We start from the raw sequence: 27297 nt of genomic DNA, 5'->3' as shown, positions 1-27297 counted from the left end.
AACTAGATTTTCTCAAACCCCGTTATAAGTTAGTGTAGCACATTAAATGCGTTGTGTTAAGTGTTCCCCGACCCAGTTGTTAATTGCTATGCGCTTCTTAAACTGACTTCCTCTACACTAAGAGGAAGCATAGGCAGCGATCGCCGCACAGAATACATTCACTTTATGATATTCCTGCTCTCTGAAAATTTAGAATGCTAAGATAAATACTTGATATAATTTTCAGGATGAAATGCATTAAAGCAGGTACAGTATTAAACATGCACATTAGTGTAGCGGTAGTGCTGCTCCCTTGCAGTAAGGGGTCCCCAGGTGTACGTTCAGTGTAGAGAACTTTATGGCAGGTGTGACAAGGCTCCAAAAACTGGATATATGAATGGGTATCGCACAGGTTTAACTGAAATATTGTGTAAATGTTGAGTTTGTGATCTGGTGGTCAGAGACACTAACACAGAATTCAGTGGATGTTCTTCTGAGCTGTCTTTATTGCATGCGTGCTGATGTACCAAACCCCCAGTTCCTATCCTTCCTTTTTCTTTCTTCACATAACCAATCACCACACGATAAACGTCTTTGTGAAATTAAAACTAGGTATAAACTTAGACCACGGAGTGTTCAGAACTTTAAAATAATCTTCGTTATACATGTTTAATTATGCCATCCATTCAGGGTTGCACCCATCCCAGCCTGCATTATGTGCAAGGCAGGAGCAAATCCTGAACGGGGTGCCAGCACATCACAGGGTGAATATGAGCAGTACATACACTAGCATTGTCAATATAGCATAACAAAACCCCACATCCTACATGATTTTGAAAGGAAACTGAAGCACGCCGAGTAAGGATTAATAAAGTGTCTGTCTGTCTGTCTGTCTGTCTGTCTGTCTGTCTGTCTGTCTGTCTGTCTGTCTGTCTCTCTCTCTCTCTCTCTCTATCTATCTATCTATCTATCTATCTATCTATCTATCTAAACCCACCAGATTCAAATTTAAGGCAGGGAACACCCGGGACCCCCTTGCTGCGAGGCAGCAGTGCAACCTCCACGCCTCCGTGCCCCCACATGATTAATACATGCTTTAATGCATTTCATCATGAAAATGATTATCTTAGCATTCTAAATCTTCAGGGAGGAAGAAGATCATGAAATTAATGTATTCTCTGTGGTGATCGTTGCCTGCGCCTCCTCTTAGTGCAACAGGAAGTCAGTTTAAGAAGCATGTAGTGATTAACATGGCTCAGGGAACACTTAACACAAAGCATTTAATGTGCTACATAACTTATGACGGGGTTTGAGAAAATGTAGGAAATTAAATATTCATTTTAAGATGAAGTTTAGTTTACAATGTTCTACTTTAATGAGAAATTACAAGAATAAAGTCAACATGTCGATTTTAATCTTGACATAAACGGCGAGAATAAAGTATAAATGTTGAGAATAAAGTCAACATGTTAACTTTATTCTCGTCATAAGCGTCGAGATTAAAATGAAAATGTTGAGAATAAAGTCAACATGTCGTCACACTATTACACAGTACCCAGGTACATTACACAGTATTAAAAACAAAATAAAACAAGTACAACTTGGCTTGCAGTATTACCCAGTAGTATAGAAACAGTATTCACACATTTGAACATAATGGTCCACATCCGACCTTTTAAAACCAAAGTATCTCCAGACAACAGACATGGCTCCTTTTTTCAGCAAAAGTTCTTCTGTGTCATCATGTTCAATTTTATCATCTGCTACAGCTTCAGTTTTGAAATGTTCTCTGTCCATTTTCACTGTTCAATACCTCCACTAACGTATGTACAGTACTCTGTTGCATGTGTGTTTAGCGGTGCAGCAGTGAAAAAAGGTCCCCCCTTAAACAGTTTCCTGCTGCGCCATGTTCCGAATGTTGTTTAGGCTAATTAAACCAGTGTTGCGGTATAGGAAAAATCCATATCATAACAAAAATAACAAATGTTTTTTGGTATGAACTGGTGTACAGCCCAGCACTACTCACATCCCTAGTAAGCAGCTAGTGAAGTATCAGTAACATAGACTTTTATATTCTGCATTAAGTTTTATACTATCACTTGTTAGCCAGAATATTTTTCTTGATATTTTAATACAGTTATCATTGGTAAATCACTTATGATTATAAATTATTAGAAAAATATATTACAACTCATGAAGCCTTTGTGAAAGCAGATTATTATGGTGGTCTTCAAACCTAAAAATATTTTGGTTTTATGTTTTTCCCCACTTCTCCAAAATGAGAAATTTCTGTCAGCTCAAGATGTTTAGAAGGTTGCCTTGTTTTTACTAGCTGAGCAGACTTCATGCTGTGAGCTTCAGAACAGCCTGCCCCCTGGTATTTAAAAGGTGATATTTCTATTTAAACTGCATGATGACTTTAAAGAGCCCAACCACTGTGGTTTGCTTGTTGTAATGTAAGCGATAGATACTGTTGCAGGCAGCATGCAGTAATTAGGTGTGAACTGTGTAGTATAAATGACATTTAAATGCCAAGAAGCAGAAGGTTGTATATGATATTTTTGTTTATGACAGGTTTCTGCTTAACAATTTTGTTGTCAAGGGTGTCAGCTTTAAAAAGAAAAATATCAGAGCTGGCATATAACAAATCACTTTCTCATATGCATCCTTTTGCTGATTTAGAATATAAAGAAATGAAGCTTCACTTTTGAATTTTTTCATTCTGGCTCTGTGTGTGTTTTAATACCTTTGATGTTGAATTCCTGGTGTGCATTAATTATTATTCATTGTGATGCCAATTCTCTTTGTTTATGAAAGTCTTGCAGTCTTATCACTTACAAATTGAAGACAGTCACCTATACACTCTTGACTTTAAAAGAATTATATTTGGAATTATCTGTGTTTTGCAGTATTATGTGCCATTCATCCTACCTTTGCTATTGTAAAATACACTTTTGCTCACCCACTTTTTGTGATCATATGTGTAGTGAAAATAATTTTTGTTTACCTGTACTTCCAGAACTTTTTTCTTGTACTCTTGTTTATTTACTGGTAGCATTAATATATCTATAATGTGTCTCCCAAGTTCAAGACTGTGTTCTCAAGAACAAATAAAATATTTGATGTATTATTTTTTGTTATTGTTTTGGTTTAGTACTTTGAATTATGTTCCCATATAAGTACTTGCTTTTGAGTTTAACAATCTTTTTAGGGTATTTTCTAAGTTGATATTGTGTCAATATTTAAATACAATTTATATTTAATTGAGGCTTTTAGACTACTGTTTTTTTTTGTAGTTATGTTTACTACTTTCTCCTAAATGTAAAATAAGAAAAAAGAATCAAGGTTTATGCTGCTGTATAATGAATGCTTAGAACACATAAAAGGTCAAGTCAGTCAGTTCAATCTTCCCAAAGTCTGCCAGTTTGTCTGAAAACAAAACTCCATCTTCTACCTGTTTGTGCAGATCATATGCCTGAATATTTAACTTTAATATATACAGGTTGATTTTAATGTTGTTGCTATTCACTATCTTATGCTGATTAAATTTTATAGAAGATTGCTTAATATTTTAAGTATAACAATTGATAACAATCAATTAAATCCTTTAGTGATTTTGAGTGTGGAGTATTGAAGTGATTTTTAAAATTTTTAAAATCATGAAATCCTTACACTTAAGCACAGTCCCGTCCCACAAAGTATTGTGCCTGGTCCCATGGAACTCCTTTCCATGGTATGTCTAAGTATCAATCAAGAGCTGCTAAATATTTTTAGAACACTTGTCACATTTGTTGTGAATGCCATCTTACTCAGTTCTTTGACAATATAGTAGTGTGTTCCTTAGACATGAGCTGTAAGTTATTGGTATAACAAAAGGTTTAAGCAGATACTGCAGGAAGCAATACCCAAGAAATAGCTCCAATTTGTCTTTTTCCTGTTTTTGTGTTTAATAGGGTAAATTCATGATTTTAATAGCATTTTCATTGTTGCCTTCATGCTACAGCTTAATGCATCTTAGGCTGCTTTGTTAGCGTATGCTGCCTATTACAGCAATCTGTAGCCTAAAAATGCTGATTGAGATTAATACATCAACTGAAAAGTGAAAAATGTTTTCAAAGGCTTAAATTATTTTAGCCCCACATACTTTTTTTTTCTTTACCATCTGCTCCAGACAACAAAAATTAAGGTTACTTCTTTAGAAATGTAGGTGTCTATCTCATTTCCCTCAGAAATAACAAAGTCTACCTAACATAACCTCACATGCATATACAGCCAGAGCTGGCTGACAAAATGTCTTATTATTTCACTGTTATGCAGACCTTGTCCAAGCCAGCTCACAGCTAAACAATTGAAAGGCTAACACATTGAACATGCTTTTGTTAGCGGGCTAGACAGCAACAGAACACAAGTGAAGTCTAGTCATTATAGCTAATTGGGTAATTAGCAGGCAAGCTAATTCATATTCTGGCACAATAAGCCTTTAGTAAAATACGTTGTGTCCCACCATTTGGTAGAAAGTGTTGAAAAGCTAGTGGTTCTTGCTAAAACATAGTATAACTAGTTTTGAAGAAGTAACACACACATTTTTTTTTTTATTGATTATACTTATTCATTAAACAAGCAGACAGGAGATTAAGGTTTAACTGGGTTCAATTTTCCACAGCATCTATTGGTACCCTGTTATACTGATCATTTTTAGCTAAGTTTTTTTTATAAGCTTGCAGAACCTGTAAGCTATTTACAGAAAAATATTGGGGTAAGTACTACTAAAGATAATAATGTAAGCAAATTATTTCTGCACTTTTGGGTTTAATTTTATTTGTTACCAATTTATTTTCATTCACTTGTTTAAAATATAATTCATGTATTGTGATTCTTTGTTCATTCTCTTGGTTTGTATTTAATTGAAAAAATCATCTTTCCAGTGTACATAACATTATTCAAAGTAAATTTCTAATTGTTATTGCTGGGGTGGCAGTTTTTAGGAATCTTGTGATTCAATTTTGATTCTGTAGGTGTCAATTTAACTCAGTCAATTCACGACTCAAAATTCATTCACCATTCAATATGTAGATTTGCGGTACTATTTTTGCGGCTGTTGGGACTGTAGTACAATGTGTACTAAGTAGGGATGTCATAATTCAGAATTTGTATTCAATACTAATACTAGTGAAGGTTTGATACATCAGCTGTTAACACTGCCAGTGTGAAGGTTTGTCTCGTCTGCATTGTCTCGATCCTGAAGTGTATAGGCCAGTTAGAAAATATACAGATGCTTAGACTGTCATCTTTAGATGTGCACATTACAATCAGAAAATGAATGTAAAGCCTTTGTTCCTTTATCTGCACTGTTTATGATGCTATATTAAAAAGTGATTAATCTAGCTATCTTTTCATCTGCTCTTACAAATTCATGACACTACAATTTAAACAATTACAACTTACATCTGATCATTCACATTATTGCATCATTCACATCAAAAGCCTTGTGTGTGTGTTTTTTTTTTGTGCTCTGCAGTTCTTTAAAAAAATGTATATATATGGTCAATCAACTTCCCTGGCATAAAATACATACCCGATGTAAGTGTTGCACATCCAAGTGTCACTGAAAATGTGATTCCTCAATTAGTCAGACCACCAGTCAGCTCTTAATGAGGTATTTTCGAATAGAAGAAGAGTTACAGGATAGGATGGCAGATTGCAAATAGTTTAATCAATGTAGTAAAAACTTGTGATCACACACAATTTGAAATTGTTTGTGCCTGAAACTTGTTTGAAATTTTTGTCAGATACAGAATCACAATAATAGGACAGTTGGGAAAAGAGAAAGAGAATGGCTTTCAGAAGCTTGGAGTCACTATAGTGGGTAATTGTGCACTTAGACATTGAATAATAACTGTTATCTGTACTAGTGCCAAAAAATTGTCTTCATGTGGTTAATGCTTAACTTTACGTGCAGCTCACTTCGCCATTTAATTTTCTGACCGTCAGATTTAGAATGCACTGTCTCTTTGCATGCCGCACCTAATTTTCTGCTGTTTGCGTTTCCTGACCATGGTATGTAAAACATTAGAAAGGCACAATTGTAAGCTCTCATGAGACATTGTAAAATATCCTAATAAACTGATTTGTGAAAGAGATTTAAATTATGAGAGAATTACAAGCCATATATATATAATATATATATATCAAATGATTGTATAATCAGTAACATTTAGAACCATTTCTTATGTATCTAAGTACAGTTAGGTACATAAATATTTGGACAGAGACAACTTTTTTCTAATTTTGGTTCTGTACATTACCACAATGAATTTTAAAATGAAACAACTCAGATGCAGTTTGAAGTGCAGACTTTCCAAGTCTACCATAAAGAGAAGACTGCATGAAAGTAAATACAGAGGGTGCACTGCAAGGTGCAAGCCACTCATAAGCCTTAAGAATAGAAAGGCTAGATTGGACTTTGCTAAAGAACATCTAAAAAAGCCAGCACAGTTCTGGAAAAACATTCTTTGGACAGATGAAACCAAGATCAACCTCTACCAGAATGATGCAAGAAAAAAAGTATGGAGAAGGCGTGGAACAGCTCATTATCCAAAGCATACCACATCATCTGTAAAACACGGTGGAGGTAGTGTGATGGCTTGGGCGTGCATGGCTGCCAATGGCACTGGGACACTAGTGTTTATTGATGATGTGACACAGGACAGAAACAGCCGAATGAATTCTGAGGTGTTCAGAGACATACTGTCTGCTCAGATCCAGCTAAATGCAGTCAAATTGATTGGGCGCCGTTTCATGATACAGATGGACAATGACCCAAAACATACAGCAAAAGCATCCCAGGAGTTTATTAAAGCAAAGAAGTGGGAAAATTCTTGAATGGCCAAGTCAGTCACCTGATCGTAACCCAATTGAGCAGGCATTTCACTTGTTGAAGACTAAACTTCTAACAGAAAGGCCCACAAACAAACAGCAACTGAAAGCTGCTGCAGTAAAGGCCTGGCAGAGCATTAAAAAGGAGGAAACCCAACATCTGGTGATGTCCATGAGTTCAAGACTTCAGGCTGTCATTGCCAGCAAAGGGTTTTCAACCAAATATTAGACATGAACATTTTATTTCCAGTTATTTAATTTGTCCAATTACTTTTGAGCCCCTGAAAATGAAGGGATTGTGTTAAAAAAAATGCCTTAGTTGCCTCACATTTTTATGCAATCGTTTTTGTTCACCCCAGTGAATTAAAGCTAAAAGTCTGCACTTCAACTGCATCTGAGTTGTTTCATTTAAAATTCATTGTGGTAATGTACAGAACCAAAATTTGAAAAAAGTTGTCTGTCCAATATTTATGGACCTAACTGTATATTGGTTAAGTATCGCTGATGTTAGCTAGCCTTTTTGATTGTGGCAATTTTGACAATTGAATACTTTACTATGCACATAATGGACTAATGTATCCGAGCAATTTAAAAGTCACTTTACCCTGATGACGATCAGTTTGCAGACCATATACAGCACTGATGTTTTAAACACTCACATCTTCTTTTCAAAACATTGGCAATGTATGATCTTCACAGGTGGCGCAGTGGTATTGCTGTTGCTTTGCAGTAAGGAGACTGTGGAAGATTGTGGGTTCGCTTCCTGGTTCCTCCCTGTGTGGATAGCGCTTTGAGTACCTAGAAAAGCGCTATTTAAATGTAATGAATTATTATTATTATTATTATCACCTCGGGCGGGGTGGGATATCTGTGGGTTGAGAGATGGAAAGATGCTTATGGATTATTAATCATTAGGTGCTTTACTCATGTACCATGGAAAATGTCTACACTGATTGGTAATGTAAGAAATGGTGCGCAGGCATTTTAGCTTGGGACGCACAGTTTTTTTGGCTCGCAAACTGCCCCACAACCCTGTTCAGGATAAGCGGGTTGGGAAAATGCATGGTGAATGACAAATATTGTAATATTTCTGACAATTTGCATTATCCTGCAGATCAGTCACCCACATTATGAGGTAACATTCCATCACGTAAACAAGCGGCTTCAACCATTTAAAAAGTGCAAAACAGCCAGAGTCGCAAAAGAATTTCAACTTGTGTGGCCACAGTAAGCAATCATTTTAAGGATGGTGAGCTATTTAAAAGAGTGATAGTAAGAGGGCAAAACCATAGGCAATCAGAGTTTCTGTGCATCACAGTGGAACAGTGCTACAAATATACCCGTACTGTTTCCTTTCAAACCTTATACATGAGGCACTGATCAGTTCCTCAGCTACAGGGCACTCCTGCTAAACTAGTGTAACACTGGAATCTCATGTGCCTCCTACTATGAATGCAGGTGCCTGACATGTTTCTTGTGAGATTTAAATAAAACAAACAAAAAAAAAAGTGATGGCTGCAGTTTGGCACTTTATGGAAATTTCCACAAGTGTTTAAAGCCAATCGATGCTATCTATATACATTAAATGTTTATTGCCTACTCCTCCTCTTACTCCACATCACCAGTTTGTGTGTGCATTGCTCCAGTTTACATGTATACACACATTGACAAGGGTGTTGAAATTAAACCTTTGTCAATTGCCAAATCCTTGATTTGCACTTCTGTTTATTTGCATTTGCAGATCTTAACAATATTGTAGTATTCACTCTTAAATAAGTAAAGAACACAGATCCTTTTATCTTCATCTCCTTAAAATCTTGCTTATTGTAATTAGTTTTAATTTGCTAAATGATGCTGTGAAGAATGCTTTTAAAAGTATGTTGCACTGGACTGAGTTAATATTTATATGCAAATAGATGTTTAAAGGTTTTGTGATTAAGCAGATGTGATATGCATGCATTTAGTTAATCTTGAAGTTCTTGTTTTTTTTTTTCTTCTTTTTTATATAATGTGGGTGTTTACTTTAACAAACTTTAATTAGGGCTCTGCAACAAAAGTGCATGAAATCCTAATGAAACTGCTTTTTTATCTCCATTTTTATACCTCCTTTCATCTGTTCCTCACTGTAGAGTGCTGAAAATAAAGTCATCAAACTGTTTAATGAATGAGACACCGTGCTCCTGGAGTATTTGATTTGTTATTAATGTCAATATTTTAAACAGCTATCTCTGTTGTTGTATTTCATTCATACTTCCATAGGAGTGTCCCCTCTGTGTCTTGACCATGTTTGTTTCCTTGTGCATGTGTGTTTGTCTTTGCAATATAAAAGAGAGAGGTATAGATCCACGATTTCCCTGCACATAATGCTTTTTTGGTTGCTCTGCTGATCTGATTTAAAAAAAAATAACAATAAAATAAAAGCTCTTTGAACAAGCATTACACTTTTAAGGCTATATTTACACTGTTTTGATTTTTTTGCTTTGAATTATTATTATTTTTTTTTAATGGCAGTTCAGATTAATTTTGCAGTTGATCCAAATCTAATATGACTATGTACACATACTTACAGTGATCCCTCGCTATATCGTGCTTCGTCTTTCGCGGCTTCACTCCATCGCGGATTTTAAATGTAAGCATATGTGAATATATATCGCGGATTTTTCACTGCTTCGCGGGTGTCTGCGGTCTACAGTACATGTGCTTCCTCAGTTGATTTGCCCATTTGAATTCAAACAAGGGACGCCTTTGAATTCAAACAAGGGACGCTATTGGCGGATGGCTGAGAAGCTACCCAATCAGAGCCTTCGGTTAAGTTCCTGTGTGCTGCTGATTGGCTCAGCGACGGAGTGCTGCATTAACCAGGAAGTCTAATCTCACTCATTCATCATTAACGCACGTTACTGCTACTGCTGCAGGAGCCGTGTCCAAGCGCCAACAGAAGATGCAAATGATTGCAGAAAAGGTAAAAGTTTTGGATATGTTGAAGGAAGGAAACAGCTACACCACTGCAGGACACCATTACAGCATCAATGAGTCCACGATTCTTTTTATTTAAAAAGGAGGAAAAGCATATAAGATCTACGGCCGCAGTGTCTTTTAACCAGGGTGCAAAACGAGTTGCAAGTGGACGTGATAAGGCAGTAGTCTGGATGGAATCTGCTTTAGGGATTTGGATTGAAGAGTGATGGAAGAAGTACAATGGCGGTGCTAAACAGTCGCCTGAAGAGGCTCCTTTAGAAGAGCTGTAACGCTATCCTTTGTAGTGCAGTAAAATTAAACTCATCGTTATCGGACAAGTCGTCGTGTCATTGTTGGTGAGTAACCATAATTAATTATTTACGTACAGTACTTATTACATGTACATAGTTTAGTGTCACTGTACACACATTTTACTGTATACAATTTTTCTTGCATTGTACGTATTTATTGCTGGTGGCCTGTCTGTCGTAATGGCTGTAACATATGTGATATCGGAGACGCTCGATATCTTTAAAATAATATTTAGGTTTTACTGTATGTAAACTGTGTTTACATACATAATTTCAACGAATCTTACCTAATATCTAAGAGAATACAAAGGGCTTATGCTGTATAATTGTGCGTGAAATGTTTATAATAGTGTGGGAGAGTTTATAAGGGCTTAAAATATATAAAAATAACCATATAAACATATGGTTTCTACTTCGCGGATTTTCTTATTTCGCGGGTAGCTCTGGAACGCAACCCCCGCGATGGAGGAGGGATTACTGTATTGGGAATGTAACCCACATGCACAAAATGAATAAAAACAATTTTTGTCAGAAAAATGCAACCTATTATTCAGGTGCTAGTTTCTCAGCTACTTCACAGCAGAACACCTGCAAATTAATCAGCTCATGATAGTAAGAAGGAAAAATTAAAAATCCTAGCTGATGGTTTGAATGCAGTTATCATGGCCATAGCTGTACATAAAAACCTGTAGACATGAGAGGGAGAGAAAATGACTGGTGCAATATCCAGGTGTTGGATGCCAAACAGTGATAACAAAAACAATTAAAATCGTTTCTGAAAACATTTTTGCTGATCACCCTTTTCTGAAAATATCTTACCTGTGTCGCATACTGTGTGTATGTATGCAAATATTCTTATTAACTCTGTATCTTAGTTCATTTTACATTTTTGCTTGATTTAGTTTGTTTATTCTGGAAAAGCAAAGTGGCTTAGTAGTTAGCACCGTTGCCTCATGTTTTAGGTTGGAATCCCTCACCTGGTCTTATGGAGTTTGCATGTTTTCTCCCTCTGTGCCAGAGTTTTTCTCATGATAAAAATGGCACCATCCTTTGGATGAGATGTAAAACTGAGGTCCTGACTCTCTGTGGTCATTAAAGATACTTGGGCATCCTTCATACAGAATAGGGTATATCCCGATGTCATGGCTAAATTGTCCACCTTGGCCTGGTCATTCTGGCCTCCCTAATCATTCACTGTCTATAATTGTCTGTCTGTCTGTCTGTCTCTCTCCCTCCCTTTCACCTCCTAACAGCCAATTTGTGGTGAGTGTACTGGTGCAAAATGGCTACTGGTTGAAGTGGCTCCTTATTCACTGTATAAAATGCTTTTAGTACCTTGAAAAACACTATATGAATGTAATGAACTATCATTTTATTATTAAGTAAATCACCTTTCTGATGGACTAGTGCCCTCTGCCTGTGTTTTTCTTGCCTTGCATCTGGTGCTGGTAAGAGAGCCTTCAGCATAAAGTCAAACTCAGGAAGAGTAATTACTACTGTGATAATGATCTGCATAAGCAGGTTAGAAAATGGATGGATGAATGCTAATTAAGGTTTATGTCCAGTGTCTAGTATTCTTCAGTAAACTTCGTTCCCCAGGTCATATTTGCTTTGATCTTCCTTCTGGGTTTTTTGCTCTTATTATTTCTTTGTACCCAGCTGTTTTCAAGCATTTTCTTTGGTATTTTGCAATCTTTGGAGGCTCAGTTGTGTCAACGATAACATTTAGAGTCCCTTTCTTTGAGTGGAGATATGTTGAAAAGATCTATGGAATTTAAAGTAACTTATCTTTTGCAAACACATATAAGGAAATGGAAACTTAGAAACAATTTAATTAGATACATTTTGATTTCTAAGTTAATTTTACTGAATGTTGGTTAGTGCTAAAATATAAGCAGATTCTTGACGACTTGGGACAGATAATGTTTGATTTCTATCATATATATTCCACCTCTTTCTGTGCCTTCATAAAATACCAGCACACAGTGATGTCACAGTATGAGTTTTTGTAGTCAACACCAATACCAGTGAAATAATACTCAATACTAATACATAATACTCAATACCCATTCAATTCCATGGCAATAACAAATACTATTCACAGTAGATAGATATTTTTATTTGTTCCCAGGGGAAAATTCTATTTTTCATTCATCAAAAAAAAGAAAAAAAAAACTTTATATGAACAAAAAATCAAATGTCTACTTGATTTATAAAGGTAAATTCCTACTATGCTGGGAATTTCTGTGGGCTATCACACTATTTTTATTTTATAAAATCAGATTGCAAAACCAGAATTTGACATGGTGATAAACTATTGTCTAAAAATCTGTTTAAAAGACAAACTTTGTATTCTATTGAAACTTAACTAAACAGTAAGCACGATTCAAAAAGCTCTAAGCCAATAATGTAATTAAGCACTTAGCCATATTAAACATATACAGAATAAATTTATAGCATTATTATTGTCATTGCCATTATTATTCTTAGATAAAGTTGCCTGTAAAGAAATAAATAGAAGTCATATTAAGCAAAAAATAATGTCCGAATGTGTCTTGTGATTAGATTAACATTATTAATCCAATGGAGAAATTCAGAATTTCTGAACTGCAGTATTTCTGGATAAGAACACTTTGACTACACATTATAATTGTAGTTAATATAATGTTAACATAAATTGAAACTCATTCTTTGTATAAAATTAGGGTGTTGGTCTTTCAGGATCTCCGGTAGATATGACATATTCTCTCCTTTGGTTGTATTGGTGAGAGACTCCTGGTGCCAGAGTGTAGCAGTGTGGTTTGTGTTGGTCAAGCATGCAAACAAGAATTTTGATATACTCTGAGCTACACCAATTACATTTTTTTTTAATCCTAGCAAAATCCTCAGTTTTTGAAAAAGCCAAAGGCATTGTAGTAACTAACTGGTTCATAATATGATAAGGCAATTCTGATTTTAGGCCTTGATGCCAATAAATAGTTGCAATTCGTAGCTGTTTAAAATCAACTCTGAATAATTTGTAATCATTTTTATAACACTTCTAATACAGTGTCCATCTGGCCTTTCTGTACATCCACCTTCCCACTGCTGCAGATGCTGCTTTCCAGGTTCCATGTCTTATGGCCGTGTTGCATTATTGCTGTCAGGCATTTACATTCCTCTACTTGCATTCAGACTACTGATACTGTCAAAACCTAGTAGTGTTGTATTTTAATTTGTTGCTAAAGTATCGGTTCATGTAACATACCTACAGGCAAGTGAGCATCATTTAAGCTCTTTGAGGCAGAAGTGCATGTATTGTGGCAAGGATTAGGCTATTGACTGTTGATATGCTGTAAAAAAAAAAAAAAAAAAAAAATCAAAGAAGAGATGAGCACGAAATGAATTTAATCTGTATTGTAACAGCAGATGTAATTATGGGCCTTTTGTTTTAATCTGACATCCTTGCACATTTAATTATTGGTCATGAAAGAGGCTTCAGATGATTGTTTAAATATTGGTTATGGACATAACTAATATATAGTGTTTATATATACTGGAGTATATATAGGCTTGATGTTCATCTCTTTCTAAAATTACATTCTAAACTAAACTATAGAATTAAACAAAGGGCTTCTATTTAATATCTGTATTTTTCTCTAACTGTGTAACATGAAAGAATTAACATGAGAATTATAAAAGGGATTGGGGGTTGTAATGACAGTGAGTGTTTAGTGGAGAAATTGCCACAGCATATTGAATGTGTTCCTAAGATAGCTATTTGTTAGGAAACTGTCATCTTATTATATCTGACAGAGATAGTGTATAATTTACAATGCATACTGCATGTGCTGCAGCAGTAGAAATGCAAATGAAGCTCAGCTCTGTGGAGTGTTATCAATAACCTATCAATCAGCAGCTTGCAAGCATGCTGAATACAAAACATCATTTGTAATCAAGGCCTGATCCATTGAATTACATGTATAAGTCTAATGTGTTACTGTGCAGTTACTCCATGTTTGACTTTGTGTTTTTTTTTTCTTGTTCATTTAATTTATAGATTGTTTTCCAGAAAGGTCTAACACACAAAACAAAACAGTGCGTATGTGAATCATACCTTTTACAGTACTATTACTGTAGTATTTTCACACATAGAGAGTACAGTGAAATCTTATTTACATGTCCGACCAACACACAACATGTTACCAGTCTCTGGTGCCATGATAAATGTCCATTGATTGGAATGTAAAGTAATAAACTAATGGCCATATATTTAGATGGCACAGATATTTTCAGTCCAGAATTTTTCTTCACCAGGACTTGGTGATATGTTTTCCTTTAAGCATACAATATGTAGCATTAAGGGAATTTTTTGGTATTTGGTACACTATATTAGTCCCCATAATTGATGATAGGAGTTCAAAATATGAAACTGTTTATTAAATGTTTTTGTTCTTGCAGAAATATTGCATTTTCAAGTTTTAGTGCTAGATATCTGGATATGTTAAACATGTACTCTGTAATGCTCTATTAAAGCTTTTCTGTGTCACTCACTACTTGTACCTTTGGCTGTTTGATAGGTTAGACCATTCTACCTTTGAATAAAGGAAATTACTTCTAAGTGCAGCTGAACTAGCTTGCAGAGGTGGTATGTGTAAATACAGCATCTGTAGAATCCAGCTGGTCAGTGTGGTGCATAAAATAGGAATGAAGTAGTAGAGCAGAAGGGCTTCATCTTGTACAAAAAGGAGTGTGGGTTATAGGGCCATGACCCTTGACCTGCAATGAAAGACAAGTGTGAAAATGCCTCTTTGCTATTGCAATAACACACTTCTGAATATTTAGATGCCTAAAGGTGATTCCCTTGTCCTATTCTATTTCCAATTACATCAGGGAAAACAAGTCACAATCAGGCAGATGGACCTTCTCTCTAGATTGGTAAACATTATTCCTCAGAGTTGAATTTGCATACAAGCCTTGAAGCATAGATAACTAGATTCATGCTTCTGCAGTTTGCACCCCCTTGTGAGGTCAGAGATATTCATTCTTCACAGCTGAGGACCGTTTCAGTGAAGCAGTGCAATGGAGAAGTAAGAATTCTATTCACACAATAACATTCTAATTAAAGACTGGTTTTAGGAAAGCCACGTTTTTTTTAACAAGTGTTGGCTTTAATGAATAATTATTTAATTTCACAGACTGCTTTGTTTTTCAGATTGTCATGATTTTCTTTCTTATTTATATGGCTATTATATCTATTAGGTTACCAAATGCATAATGTTCAGTTGCTTGTTTTTAGAGGGATTTGCAGTGTTTGCAGAATAAAATACATTTTGTTAACAGGATAGCCTGCTTTAGCAATAAAGACACAGATGGGCTCGGCAGAGATTGTAGTTCAGGCATAAAATCTGCACAGCATCTGTGTGCCTTTCTGTGCCCTTGATTCTTACTAATAATGTCTCTGTTGTCCTAGTTGGGTACCTCTAAGATGATTTGTTTTACATTTTGTACATTCAAGCCTGAATAATGTTTGTAATTTTTGCCTCCCATACTTAGTTAGGTTTTGTCATTCTCTCAAGTCATCTAATGCCTTCTCCTTTGATTCTTTCTATGTTATTTTAGCACTGACATGATAAACAGCAAATCTTCTCCAGTAATTAGACACCTATATTATAAGGAAATGGGGTGTAATTTGTGTTCTTCAACTTAAAAGTATATAATGTGTGGGTTGAATGCAAGTAAAATTATACATATAGCTGTGTGATATTGGTAGGCATATTCCTTAATCTTATGAATCATAAGCCAAGTAAACACTGAAATGGGCTCATCTGATCCTGTAAATTCAAAATTTCAAATGAAGATACTGGAATTAAACTTCAGTGGCAATTAGTTAGATCAGCCAACATGCAGTTTATTGTTCTCATCCAGCGGCGAGTAACCCTAATGTAGCTGAACACTACTGTGCTGCACTGCAAATTATAAACCCTACAGATTGACCTGGTAAGGAAATGTTAAAACTGATTTTTTTTATTTTTTTTATTTTAACATTAAGCCTAGTTCAGTAAGCTTTCTTCCAGAATGGCTGCATATTAAGGATGGACATATTGCAGCATAAAAAGTTTAGTAAATTAATTGTTTACTTAAACAGTCAAACTTGATTTTATGTAGCTGTTTTCTTTAGTGAACCATCCCAAACCACTTTTATAGCATAGTACATTTGTTTCCACTTTTCCATAGTTGGAGTTTTGGCAGAGTTAACTCACTGCTGTGGTTTGAAACAGCAGCCTTGCTTTGTAAAGTTCAAAGCATTAACTATTAGGCTGAATAAAAAATAAGTTAGGAATAAGAGGTGATCCAATGTCTCTGTTTGAATAGGTTTCAACCAGTAATGACATTTAAAATCGAATCTTCTCTTATTAAAACTGTTAATAAGGGAGATTCATACTGTAGCTGCTACCTTATTGGCAATGCCTATTTGCATTTTGTTCAGTCATTACTGCTGTGCAGTTTCTCTAGCTTCATGATCATGGAATGATTGCCTCAAAGCAGATTTTGTTGTTCACATCTGGCAAAGAAAATGTTCAGGCGAGAGAAGCTGACTCTTTGAGAAATGCAGACCCAGCCAGATCTTTTTGGGTGTTTTGGACTCGAGACACAGCAAGAGGTGCACAATGCAGCATACAGCCAAAATCCAGGAATACAATAAGGCAAAGGGTGCTTGCACTGCATCTAAAACTGCAGTGTGCTATAAAAACATTTTGTTATACGTAGCTGCTTTTTTGAGCTAATGATTATGAGGCATAATTCTTTTAGGCCATAATTAGTTTCAATATATTCAGTTTTCTGCCAGCTATGCAGAAGGCATATTTTGAAGCAATACTAAAGCCACAAAGCTGTTGTATGTAACTGTCAAAGTTACTGATGAGCTTGAGTCCTCCGTCACATAATGCACATCTGTGTGCCTTAGGACTTAATACTGCAATGATGAAATGCCTGCAAAAATAATAAGAAGAAAATCTGTGTAATCAGTTTTCTTCTATTGTGTTAAATCCTGAGGTATTGCTGACATGGTTTCTCTGTTTTTGTGTGCAGAATTAAGTACAGAAGTGAGCTTGCCTGGAGTTTGCATGCTTGAACAAAGCTCATTGTTTATACTGGGACAAAAATGTTGTCTCCTTGATATTTATTTGTTTTGGGTAATTTTGCTTTTGGAGTCCCATGCCCATGTGACATTAAGCTTATAGCCAAGTGATGACCCATCTGAAGGAACTATAGAGTAGCCACTAGAGAGAGAGAAAATATGGCTGCACCAGGTTACATGACTTTAACCTGTGTTAAGGTTACAAAGATCACTGTATTCATTTGCATTATACTTGTGTTTTTTTTCCAAATAGATCACGGAGGTTGGGATAGTTGAACTATTTGATGTCCTCAAGCAGTTTATTGCCGGCTCAGTTCTTCTATGACTGAATAAACTGATTGATTATCTTTGGCTTAACCAAGAGCTCTCATTTCCTACTTCCTATTACTGCATTCAATCAAAGGCCTTTTGTTTACTGTGGTCAACTTTGTACACCGAGATAAACCATAAAGACGAATTACATTTTCATTTTCTCTTCTTACATGTTTTAAGTAGAAAGATTTTCAGCAATTTTTTATCAGAGGGTTAAGGATTAAGCTTTTTTTCAATTAAAAAAGGGCATTCAAAAATTACCTTACAACTTGTGTCTTGTCTGAAGAAGAGTCCTGAGTTGGTTCAAAAGCTTGAATATTGTAATCTTTTTTGTTAGCCAATGAAAGGTGTCATTTTGCTTGACTTCTCATTACATCCATAATGGTTAACACGGTACAACACCCTAGTACCACCAAATTGCTAAAAGTCTAAGAAACATGTGAATACATCCTTTATGATATCAAGATTAAAATGATTAAGGTGCTCAGAAATGTCAGTCTTTTAAGTCAAACATGATTTTATTAAAAATGTCGATTAGCTTGAAATTTCTGTTCATTAAGTATACTGCAATAAATATACAAGCCAGCAGCCATACTACCTACACTTCAGAACAGGTAAATCTCCTAAACCTATTTGTAGAAGTGTTGATGAAGCCATTTTTTGGGGTGGGGGGGTGGTGGGGGGGGGACTATACTGTGGTTTGTGTGTGGATTCCATAGATGCAAAACCCAAGGTCCTGACACTTTGTGGTCATGAAAGATCCCTGGGAATCCTTCAAAGAAGAATATGGTGTACCCATCATGACCTTGTCCATTTTGGCCCCCTAATCACCAGCTGTCTCTAATTGGCCAACTGTGTCTCTCACCTCTTCACCTGATAAATATTGTGTGATGAGTGTACAGTGGATTTGAATGTTACACATTGGTGGTGGTTGAAGTGGTTCCCCACTGTCTATATAAAGTGTTTTGAATGTCTAGAAGAGTGCTACATAAAATAATTACACTATATTTTAGTTGTACTCCAAATGATAGCAAGAATAGCATTATTAAGACTTTAACAAAAAAGTGTTTTTACATTGAACCACTACAAACAAGTATCTGTTCCAGTTTTGAAATATTGAGGATAGTTGTTCACAATCTTCAAAATTGAAATTTAAGCTTAAGATTTTATATCTGACTAAAATGACTTCTGCAGGTGGTTTTATAACTTTTTATTTAAAATTTATTATTTTAAAATTAACATTTTTTTAGGCTCTTAGATTATCAGTACTGTTAACTGTGTTACTATCTCAACCATGTCTTTATACAGATACACTTCATGATGGTTTCAAATAAATTAGCTTTTTTTAAACACTTTTAAGGATTGCTGTATCATAAATATGCCAGTGCATGGATAGATAGATGTTTTGTAGACGGGTGCTTGAAAATGTTTGCTTCTGCTTAGATTTATAAGTAGAAGTATCCTTTCAGTACAAGTTATGTTGTGCTGCTTCAGTATTCTGTCTTAACATTATTGCATACATCAATCCATTTTATGAACCCACTTAATCCAGTCAAATGCCATTGGTTAAAAAAAAAAAAAACTTTTTTCTTTTTTACAAGGATTGTATGTATAGTTATATTTGACATGTGAATGCTAATGCTTTTGTAACCTTTCTGCAGTTTTCAATATTCAATCAGCTTTAATTTATTGTACGTTTGATAGAGGACACTAAAACAAATTCAGTAAATATTTGAGCTCAGTATTGTTATTGCTTCTCACTGTAATAATTCTACTTTGTCAATCAATTAGTTACAAAGCAGTTAGTGAGGCAGTAATAAATAATTCAGAAGCTAGCCACTGCATATATTAGTAGACAGTATTATAATAAACAAACATCAGGAAACATTCATTAACTTGTCAGAGGTAAATAGTCCTAATGAAGTATAAAAGGATAACCACGGTTGATCCAGTAAATGTATTGAGTAATACTGTAATCAGATAAAAGTTTTTCACATGCACCTGATGTTCAAATTGGAAAATATTTAACTAGGAAATACTTTGTGTAATTACCAAAAATCACAGAAATTCATTTAAAAGCTTTATATCTAAAAAGAAAGTTACCCATAAAGATGACTATTTCAGATCATCTTTTCATTTTTGTGTTCTTGCTATATTGCAACCAGTATTTGTTTACAGAGCTCACAGTCTGTGAATTTAAATTAAAATTGCAAGTACAAAATGATTAAAACCTTAGTGAAAAGCAACTTTTTTTTTTTTTTGCTTTGATGTACAGTATGCAATTGAAAGAACTAACATATAGAACTGGTTTGATGGATGCAGTGGAGATAATTAGCCTGTACCAAATGTTTATCAAAAAGTATATAAAAAGAATTCAATATGGAGTTGAGATGACAGATGGGCAGATTGCCTTCAGAGCTAGTTGAGATTTACTGTCTAAACGGCACAGATAATGAAAGGGAGTGAACAAGGCACAGAGAGAGAGCCTGACAATAAAAAAACTGGTCAGTACATGTGTAATGTCTGTGAGTGCTCACTGTTTATAATCCCAATGTGTAAGAGCAGAAAGTACAAACCCAAAGTCTTGTTTACTGAGAGTGTAGATGATGGAATATTGAATTAACAGCTGCACATCAATGAAGTTGTTTTCAATTTTAATTGTGGTTTTCTGTAGGTTAAGCAGATTGCTAAATCAACTCCACATCTTCCTTTAAACATTATAACTTATTAACTGCTCATAAAGAAAAAGCTGCACTTCTGCATTTTTAAAAAAGAAACAATGTTATGGCTTTTTAAGCATATAATATTACTGCTCATTTGACAAATGAAATCTGTCAGCTGGTCCACTCACATAGAAACCACTTCTGTTTACAATTCTTACAGGCCTTGTTGTATATAGTAATAAACATTGTTGATTTTCGTTCATAATGAAATAAAAACTTCCTTTACTGACTAAACATCTGATTTTGAAAAGATGCTTTTATGGTGTACATTTCTTTCTTTCACTATTACCATTTCTTTTGTTCATTTTATGTCCATTTGGAATACTTAGAATGTATGTAGTACTCTGAACTGTAACAACAAATTGATAGGAAGCAATTTGTAGGTTGTATTTACTCTTGCATGGTCTTCACTTGGAGAATTAAAAAATACATTGTTTTTAATTCTTGATTTGTATTAAAATTGTTGAAAAATATATCTTGCAAATTAAGGAAACTTTTTTTTATATTGATTTTCACATTACTTGAGCTGTAACCATGTGTTACTATTTGTCTGCAAAGGTTTTTTTTTTTTTTTTAAATAGATTTGTTTAGATATATTTTAGCTCTAATATATCTAAGATCAAACATTTATCTCATGTAACCATTGGTCATCAAGAATAAAACCTACAATTTAAGCAAGAACGTTAAGATAGGATCTCCTATGGATTCAGAACTTTCTTTTAAATCGTTCACAGACAGTTAAAGTTCAGGACACTTTTTCAATAGCCATTCATTCAAACACAGGAAGTCCACAGGGGTGTGTCTTATCACCATTACTGTTTACTCTGTACACAAGTGACCTGAGACAGAACAATGACCACTGCTCCATTATTAAGTATGCGGATGACACCATGATCATAGGATGCATATCTGGGGAGGATGAAAGCCACTATCTAAATCAAGTGGACTGTATGGTAAACTGGTGCAATAAAAACTCTCTCACTCTGAATGTAAAAAAGACCAAAGAAATGATATTTGATTTTAAGAGACAGAAATCTGTATGTTCACCTATTGTAGTTCTGGGAGAGGAGGTAGAAATAGTGAATGAATATAAATACTTAGGAACTTACCTAGATAACAATCTTAACTGGAATACAAATACAAAAAAATTATTTTCTAAATGCAACCAGCGCTTATTTCTCCTCCATAAACTCAAACTATTTAAAGTAGACATGGACCTCATGTTGTCCTTCTATCGTAGTATGATCCAGTCCGTGATCACTTTCAGTTTCATTGCCTGGTTTAATAGTCTGACAAACCAAAACTCAAAAAAGCTCCAGCAGATTACGAAGTATGCAGCTAAAGTTATTGGGGCTGATGTAGATGATTTGACTAGTGTGTGTCAGAGGGAAATGCTAAAGAAACTGGAAATCATCTCAACTGATGACAGTCATCCATTACATGTAGAACTAAACTTCAGTAAATCAGGAAGGATAGTTGCTTTGAAAACCCACACAAATCGCTCCAGAAACTCCTTTCTTCCTAGTGCCATACGACTTTTCAATAAGAAATATCGGAGATAATGTTTAAGGTTTTGATATATATCCTGTTACCTTTTTTTTTTTTTTTTTGGTATAAATATGTTTTATCTAACTGCCTTGCCTTAACCTTTCTTATTTCTATTTGACTGTTTTATTTCATTCTGTCTGTTACCTGTTATTAGATGCAACTGAGAAGGCAAATTTCATGTTTTCCTGTGTAAACATGACTAAATAAAGAAACCTAACCTAACCTTTTGAATGTTGGCCTCATCAGAATTTAGCCATTAGGTTAAAAAAGAGACCCTTTTAAAGTGTATTGGTGAAATATTTGATCCATTTAGACCTCCTGTATGCAGTATGCAAGGCACTTGGTCACAACATTTCAAAGCTGTCATTGATTTCCTGTTGTGGATTGATTTTGTATTATTTTTCTATAAGAGCTATAGTCACCTTTTCAGATGGCTGGTTTACAGTTGATTTTCCTTTTAAAATGCACTGAGATCCTGTTGTCACTTTTGTTAAAACTGAAAGCGTGCAAGAACACATATGGCTTATTGCAGGAATAGGCTCCTGATTCACCCAAATTACAAATGAGATCTGCTGAGAGTACAATGCTAGACATATGTTAACAATTAAATTAAGAGTCGCCATGTATACAGTTCAGCTCGTTGTCAGCTGTGGGTGTGTGTTTTTTTTTTTTTTTGAATAAATGGCAGAGACCAAAAACCTAAGCTGAACTATACTGTTTGATTTTATTAACACTTAACAAAGGTACATATGTGTTTGTTGCATATTAACATTTGTTGAGTATTATGGCTACAATTGCACATTTACTTGGAAAAGGGGGAGTGAAGCTTTTTACACGTTTGATAAGTAACCGACTGGACATGGCATTAATTCATTTTGTGTTTAAAGGGGAATCATTCATGTGTATCTCATGTTTCAACTCGTAACACTTTTATGGGTCAGTGCTGTTTGGTGTTCTTGGGTTTCACTTTGGTTTAGCAAAGTGTTCTTTAGATGCACCCTTTTGTCAAAAGATTACTCATTGTTAAAAGCCGCCCTCTATTATTGTGTAAAACATTTTATTGTAAACATGTTCAGCAAATGTTTAGCACAGTAACCAGGTTGTAACACCACTCCTTTTAAAATATTCCAATTATTGCCTCTCTAAACCTCCTTCAAATGTAACTGGCTTTCTTCTTGTTTTATTTTATGCTTAGTAATATGATTTAGTGCAGTGATCCGGTGTTTGCAAGAAGTAAACACAATTAGAGTCTAGAAATGAAAAAGTAATTTCTAGACTTAAGGTAGGGCACAAAAAGGTCATGGACCTTGAGATTAATTTTCATAGCAACTTAAATTTTGTTATAGTTTTGTAGTTTTATAAATATTAGTACAATGTGAACTGTTGTTTTTATTGTTCTAGTACAAGATTTAATTTCCACATTTAGTTCACTGTTTTGGATTTACTTTAAACTTACTAATTTATTTGTGCTGTAAATTATGAAATCAAAAACCCTGCAATGTAGGAGTAAGTTAAGGTCAGCAAAGCTGATTGCTCTAGGCATATATTTGTAACTTAATCAATTGCCATATTCAAAAGAAGCAAATACAGCTCTAGTCCTTTTCAGCAAATAAAAGAATTTGTGAAACCTTTCTAATCAGCTTCATCCAATAGTTAAACTTGTAGTTTGCAGTAATGTAAAATGAGAATATGTGACAGCTTTATGATTTAACGGGCATTTTAATTTCAGACTGTATAGTATCTTTGCTTCTGGGTGGCACAGTAATGCATACAATTTTCCCTGACAGCTTCATCTCATTATATGTGTGGAGCTGTACATTTTCCATTTGCATGTTTTCTTTGGCAACTGCAGTCTTCTTTAAATCCCACAGACTTGAATAGTTGGTTGCTATCCCAGTAAGACTGAGCATGGATGAGTGCATGAGGATGTTCTGAAATTGATAAACTGGTGGTTGGTGGACACTGGGATGCTCTTCATATAGAAGATAACTGAAGGACAATGCAAATAACTCTTTGATATATTGTTAAACTGAAATTAACAGTAGCTTTTGAAACTATTAATGAAACCAGACTTATTTTATAATGAAATTTGGCAGTCTGCTTATTGCAGCTTGTTTTAAAACTTTTAGCACTAAGTCCTTCAGAATGGTGCTTTTGTGTGTGTGTAGTCTCAGGGTGAAGGCTACTAGTACAGTATTTTGTGAATATAAATAGCCATCTAGTCCAGATGTCAATGAAGATCAAGTGATCTAATATTTGTTAGTCCTATAGTAACTTGATGGAGCTTGACTTAAACAAAAAAATGAAGTGAAATAATGGTTTATAGTGCCTTCAGTAGTGAGTATCAAGGAACAAAAATGTAAAAGAACTGTAAACTAAAATATTACCACCAGCTTAGCACTAAAGAAGGTGGATTGTGGGAGTTTTCTCATTTTTTGGCTTCTGTATTGATGATTAAAAGTATCTAATTGAAAATCTTATTTTAAAACTATTCAATGCAAAGCAGAACTGTAGAGGAGGAGGAGGAGGGGGATGTGCTTTGGTTTCATTTCTCTTCAGCCTGCAATCTCTGACTCAGTGCTGCCACCTGCTGGTCATATATGTGCAGTATATGCCAACAACCATGGTAAAGATGAAACAGGCACAACATAGCCCAAAATGATTGAATTCATCCAGTATTTGTTTATGGGCACTTAAAGAAACATGTTCAGCTTGTAAATTTAAAATAGCTAAATGTCTTGGTTTTGAGTGGAAATAAATGCTGCTGATTTTAGGAAAAAAGATTTTAAAATTTTATTTTAAATAAGTCTCTTTTTCACTTCTTTTAGAGTAAACGTGACCATCTCCTGATGAATGTGAAGTGGTACTATCGTCAATCTGAAGTGCCAGATTCTGTTTACCAACACCTTGTTCAGGATCGGAACAATGAAAATGGTAAGACATATTTAAAACAACAAACAAAACTGCTTAAAACCATGAAATGCTGTCGTTGCGTCATATTTTTCTGAAGACCATATTAATACTGTTTACTGCCCACTTCTTGTACAGTGTGTTTCCTGCCTAGCTACTTGCTCTCCTCCATATACACCACCTCTTCTGTGAGCTGGAGAGCTGGATATCCTTAAATCCGATCCCTCCCCAGTGTAATTTGGCTGTAGTTTTTAAAACCTGGCTTTATTAAAAAAAAAAAGTGCTTTGTGTTGAGGAATGGTAATAATGAAGCTAAATAAAATAAACACTAATTTGTAAGGTTTTCCCAGGCTAGCAGTCACCTTACACTTGCTTTGCTTTGTTATAAAAGTAGCCTGGATGCTGAAATCAAGGGCTGAGTTTCAGCTACTGACTCAATGTATATCTCTCACTTAATCCTTTAACATTTCATTTATAGAAATATACAAATGGCTTAATTACAGTTGTATTATATACAATAGATAAGTTTCATCTAGATAGAACATGTGAATATAATAAGACCATTTACTATGAAGAATTGCACTGCTTATAATGGACCTTTACTTATTCATATTCCTAGATTTCCCATCCATGGTTTTGAATGCTAGCATATGATTAGACAATTGCTGACATTCTTTTCAATGAATACAGTTTATATAGGTAACACAATGGAGAAATTCATACTGTCACTATCTTTGTATACTGTATGTAAGTTTTCTCTGATTTTTCCTCTCATGTATCAAAGAAATGCTTTTTAGGTTAATTTGCTATTCTAAATTAGACCAGTAGTTGTGAGAATGGATATGTTCCTGAGATGGACTGTTGACCAGCCCAGAGTTAGTTCTTCCTAATGCCCAATGCTGTGGAGACCCTGACAGTTTTAATCAATGGATTTTAAGGTGGTGTGCAGTCCAACTTTGAACTATTTTTCTCATTTCTACTGGAGTCTTGTAAGTAATTCCAAAAAGCAGCTTTTTTCATGGAGTATGCTGCACAGATGAGAAAAAGTCACTTTAATAAATAGATTTACACTATAAAGATTTATTTGACACTTAAATTCACAAATTTTAAGTCAAATTAGAAGAATATTTCCTGTTTATGAAAATTCCGTGAGTAAAAGAAGATAGACCTTTAAAGTGTTGCTCACCTGGCTTTTCTCTCTCTCTCTCTCTCTCTCTCTCGTGTTCAAATGACATAAAACATCCGTCAGAATCATGGGTGCGATTGTCCATTACATTGTTTGTTGTGATTGGTTATATAATACACTGAATGTAGATTATTTTCCTTTTCACAGATTCTGGCCGTGATCTTGTTATAATGGACCCAGTTATTAAAAGCCGAGAACTTTTCATCTCCGATTATGTGGACACTTACCATGCTGCTGCACTCAGGCAAGTAAAAACAAGCAATTCCATTAAAAAAAGCTTTAAACAGCTTTCTGCACACCATTTAATTATTTTTCAACAAATTTAATAATTAGTGGAATTTAATATAAGTAGCAATATTAAAAGTGTTCTCTAGATTTTAAAAGATAGGGTGGTATCACCCTGTTAATTCATTTTCCCATCTTGGAGCAAATGTTTGTTAACATACTGTGCTAATTTGGGTCTGTTGGAAGGCTTGTGTTTCAGAACACCGTTGCTCCTAACAAAAATAACACTCGTCAGAATGTATATAATACAGTCCAGTTTAATTTAAATTGCATACCCCTTTACTTTTTCCTTCCCAGTTTACAATATATTTCTTCCAGCTAGAATGGAATTCATCAAATTTAATTCTTTATGCTTGACTGGTTTTAATGCTTGTGCATAGGCATTTTAGTTTATATCTGCCCAAATGTATTCTAATGTTAGCAAATGTATCTGTTGTACTGTAATATTCTTATTTAAACTTAAAAAGGTTAAAATATACATTACATTATTTTATGGTATTGTTCCAGTTGGAACACACAAACACTGGTGTCCTTCTCTCTGGTTGTCCGGATACTCTAAATTGGTCCAGTGTTATTGTGATTTGTTGTATAATGTGAGTGTACTCCGTAATAGGGTGAGACGCTGTTCAGAGTTAATTGCTGTGACTGGTATAGGGTCTGAACTATATGACCATGTGTCAAAATTACCCAGTTTAGGACACAAAGATTGTGTTTCTTTTGAATTATTTGTGTGCATTGAATTTATTATACAGTACTGTATACATTAATTAGTCAAATTTTAAAGCTGTAGTCTATCCCATTCAAAACTGCTTTGAAACAGGTATGCATCTGTTTTAAAATCTCATATATAAACGTCTACATATGGAAGTGTGTGTGTCTATCTGTCTGGCCCAGAAGTGTGAGGCTACAGCATGAAGCTCAAAGAAAGTGACTCTGTCGCCAAAGTGAAACCGCCAAGAAAAGAGAGAAACTCACTTAGCCGTTGATACACAAGCGAAGTGAACACATCGGCAAAACAATACCTCTGAGGAGAGCAAAACTCGCTTAGTCGCTGATAAACAACAGGCTTTTTATAGCATGGGCTTACTC

At 34.8% G+C, this 27297-nt stretch overlaps 1 protein-coding gene across 4 annotated transcripts in view; it reads left to right on the top strand.

Annotated features, from left to right (window-relative positions):
- The window catches only part of rerea (arginine-glutamic acid dipeptide (RE) repeats a), a 365998-nt gene that overhangs the window by 215222 nt on the left and 123479 nt on the right, over positions 1 to 27297 (top strand). For all 4 annotated transcript variants that reach the window (XM_028807869.2, XM_051931035.1, XM_051931032.1 and 1 more), the window contains exons 4-5: positions 24656 to 24761; positions 26071 to 26167. In XM_028807869.2, coding sequence (XP_028663702.1) covers positions 24656 to 24761; positions 26071 to 26167 — 203 coding nt within the window. The remainder of the gene's footprint in view (positions 1 to 24655; positions 24762 to 26070; positions 26168 to 27297) is intronic.

The sequence above is a fragment of the Erpetoichthys calabaricus genome, chromosome 8 (genome assembly GCF_900747795.2).
Source record: "Erpetoichthys calabaricus chromosome 8, fErpCal1.3, whole genome shotgun sequence".
NCBI classification, from domain to species: Eukaryota; Metazoa; Chordata; class Cladistia; order Polypteriformes; family Polypteridae; genus Erpetoichthys; species Erpetoichthys calabaricus.
This window is presented reverse-complemented; position numbering and strand designations above follow the sequence as displayed.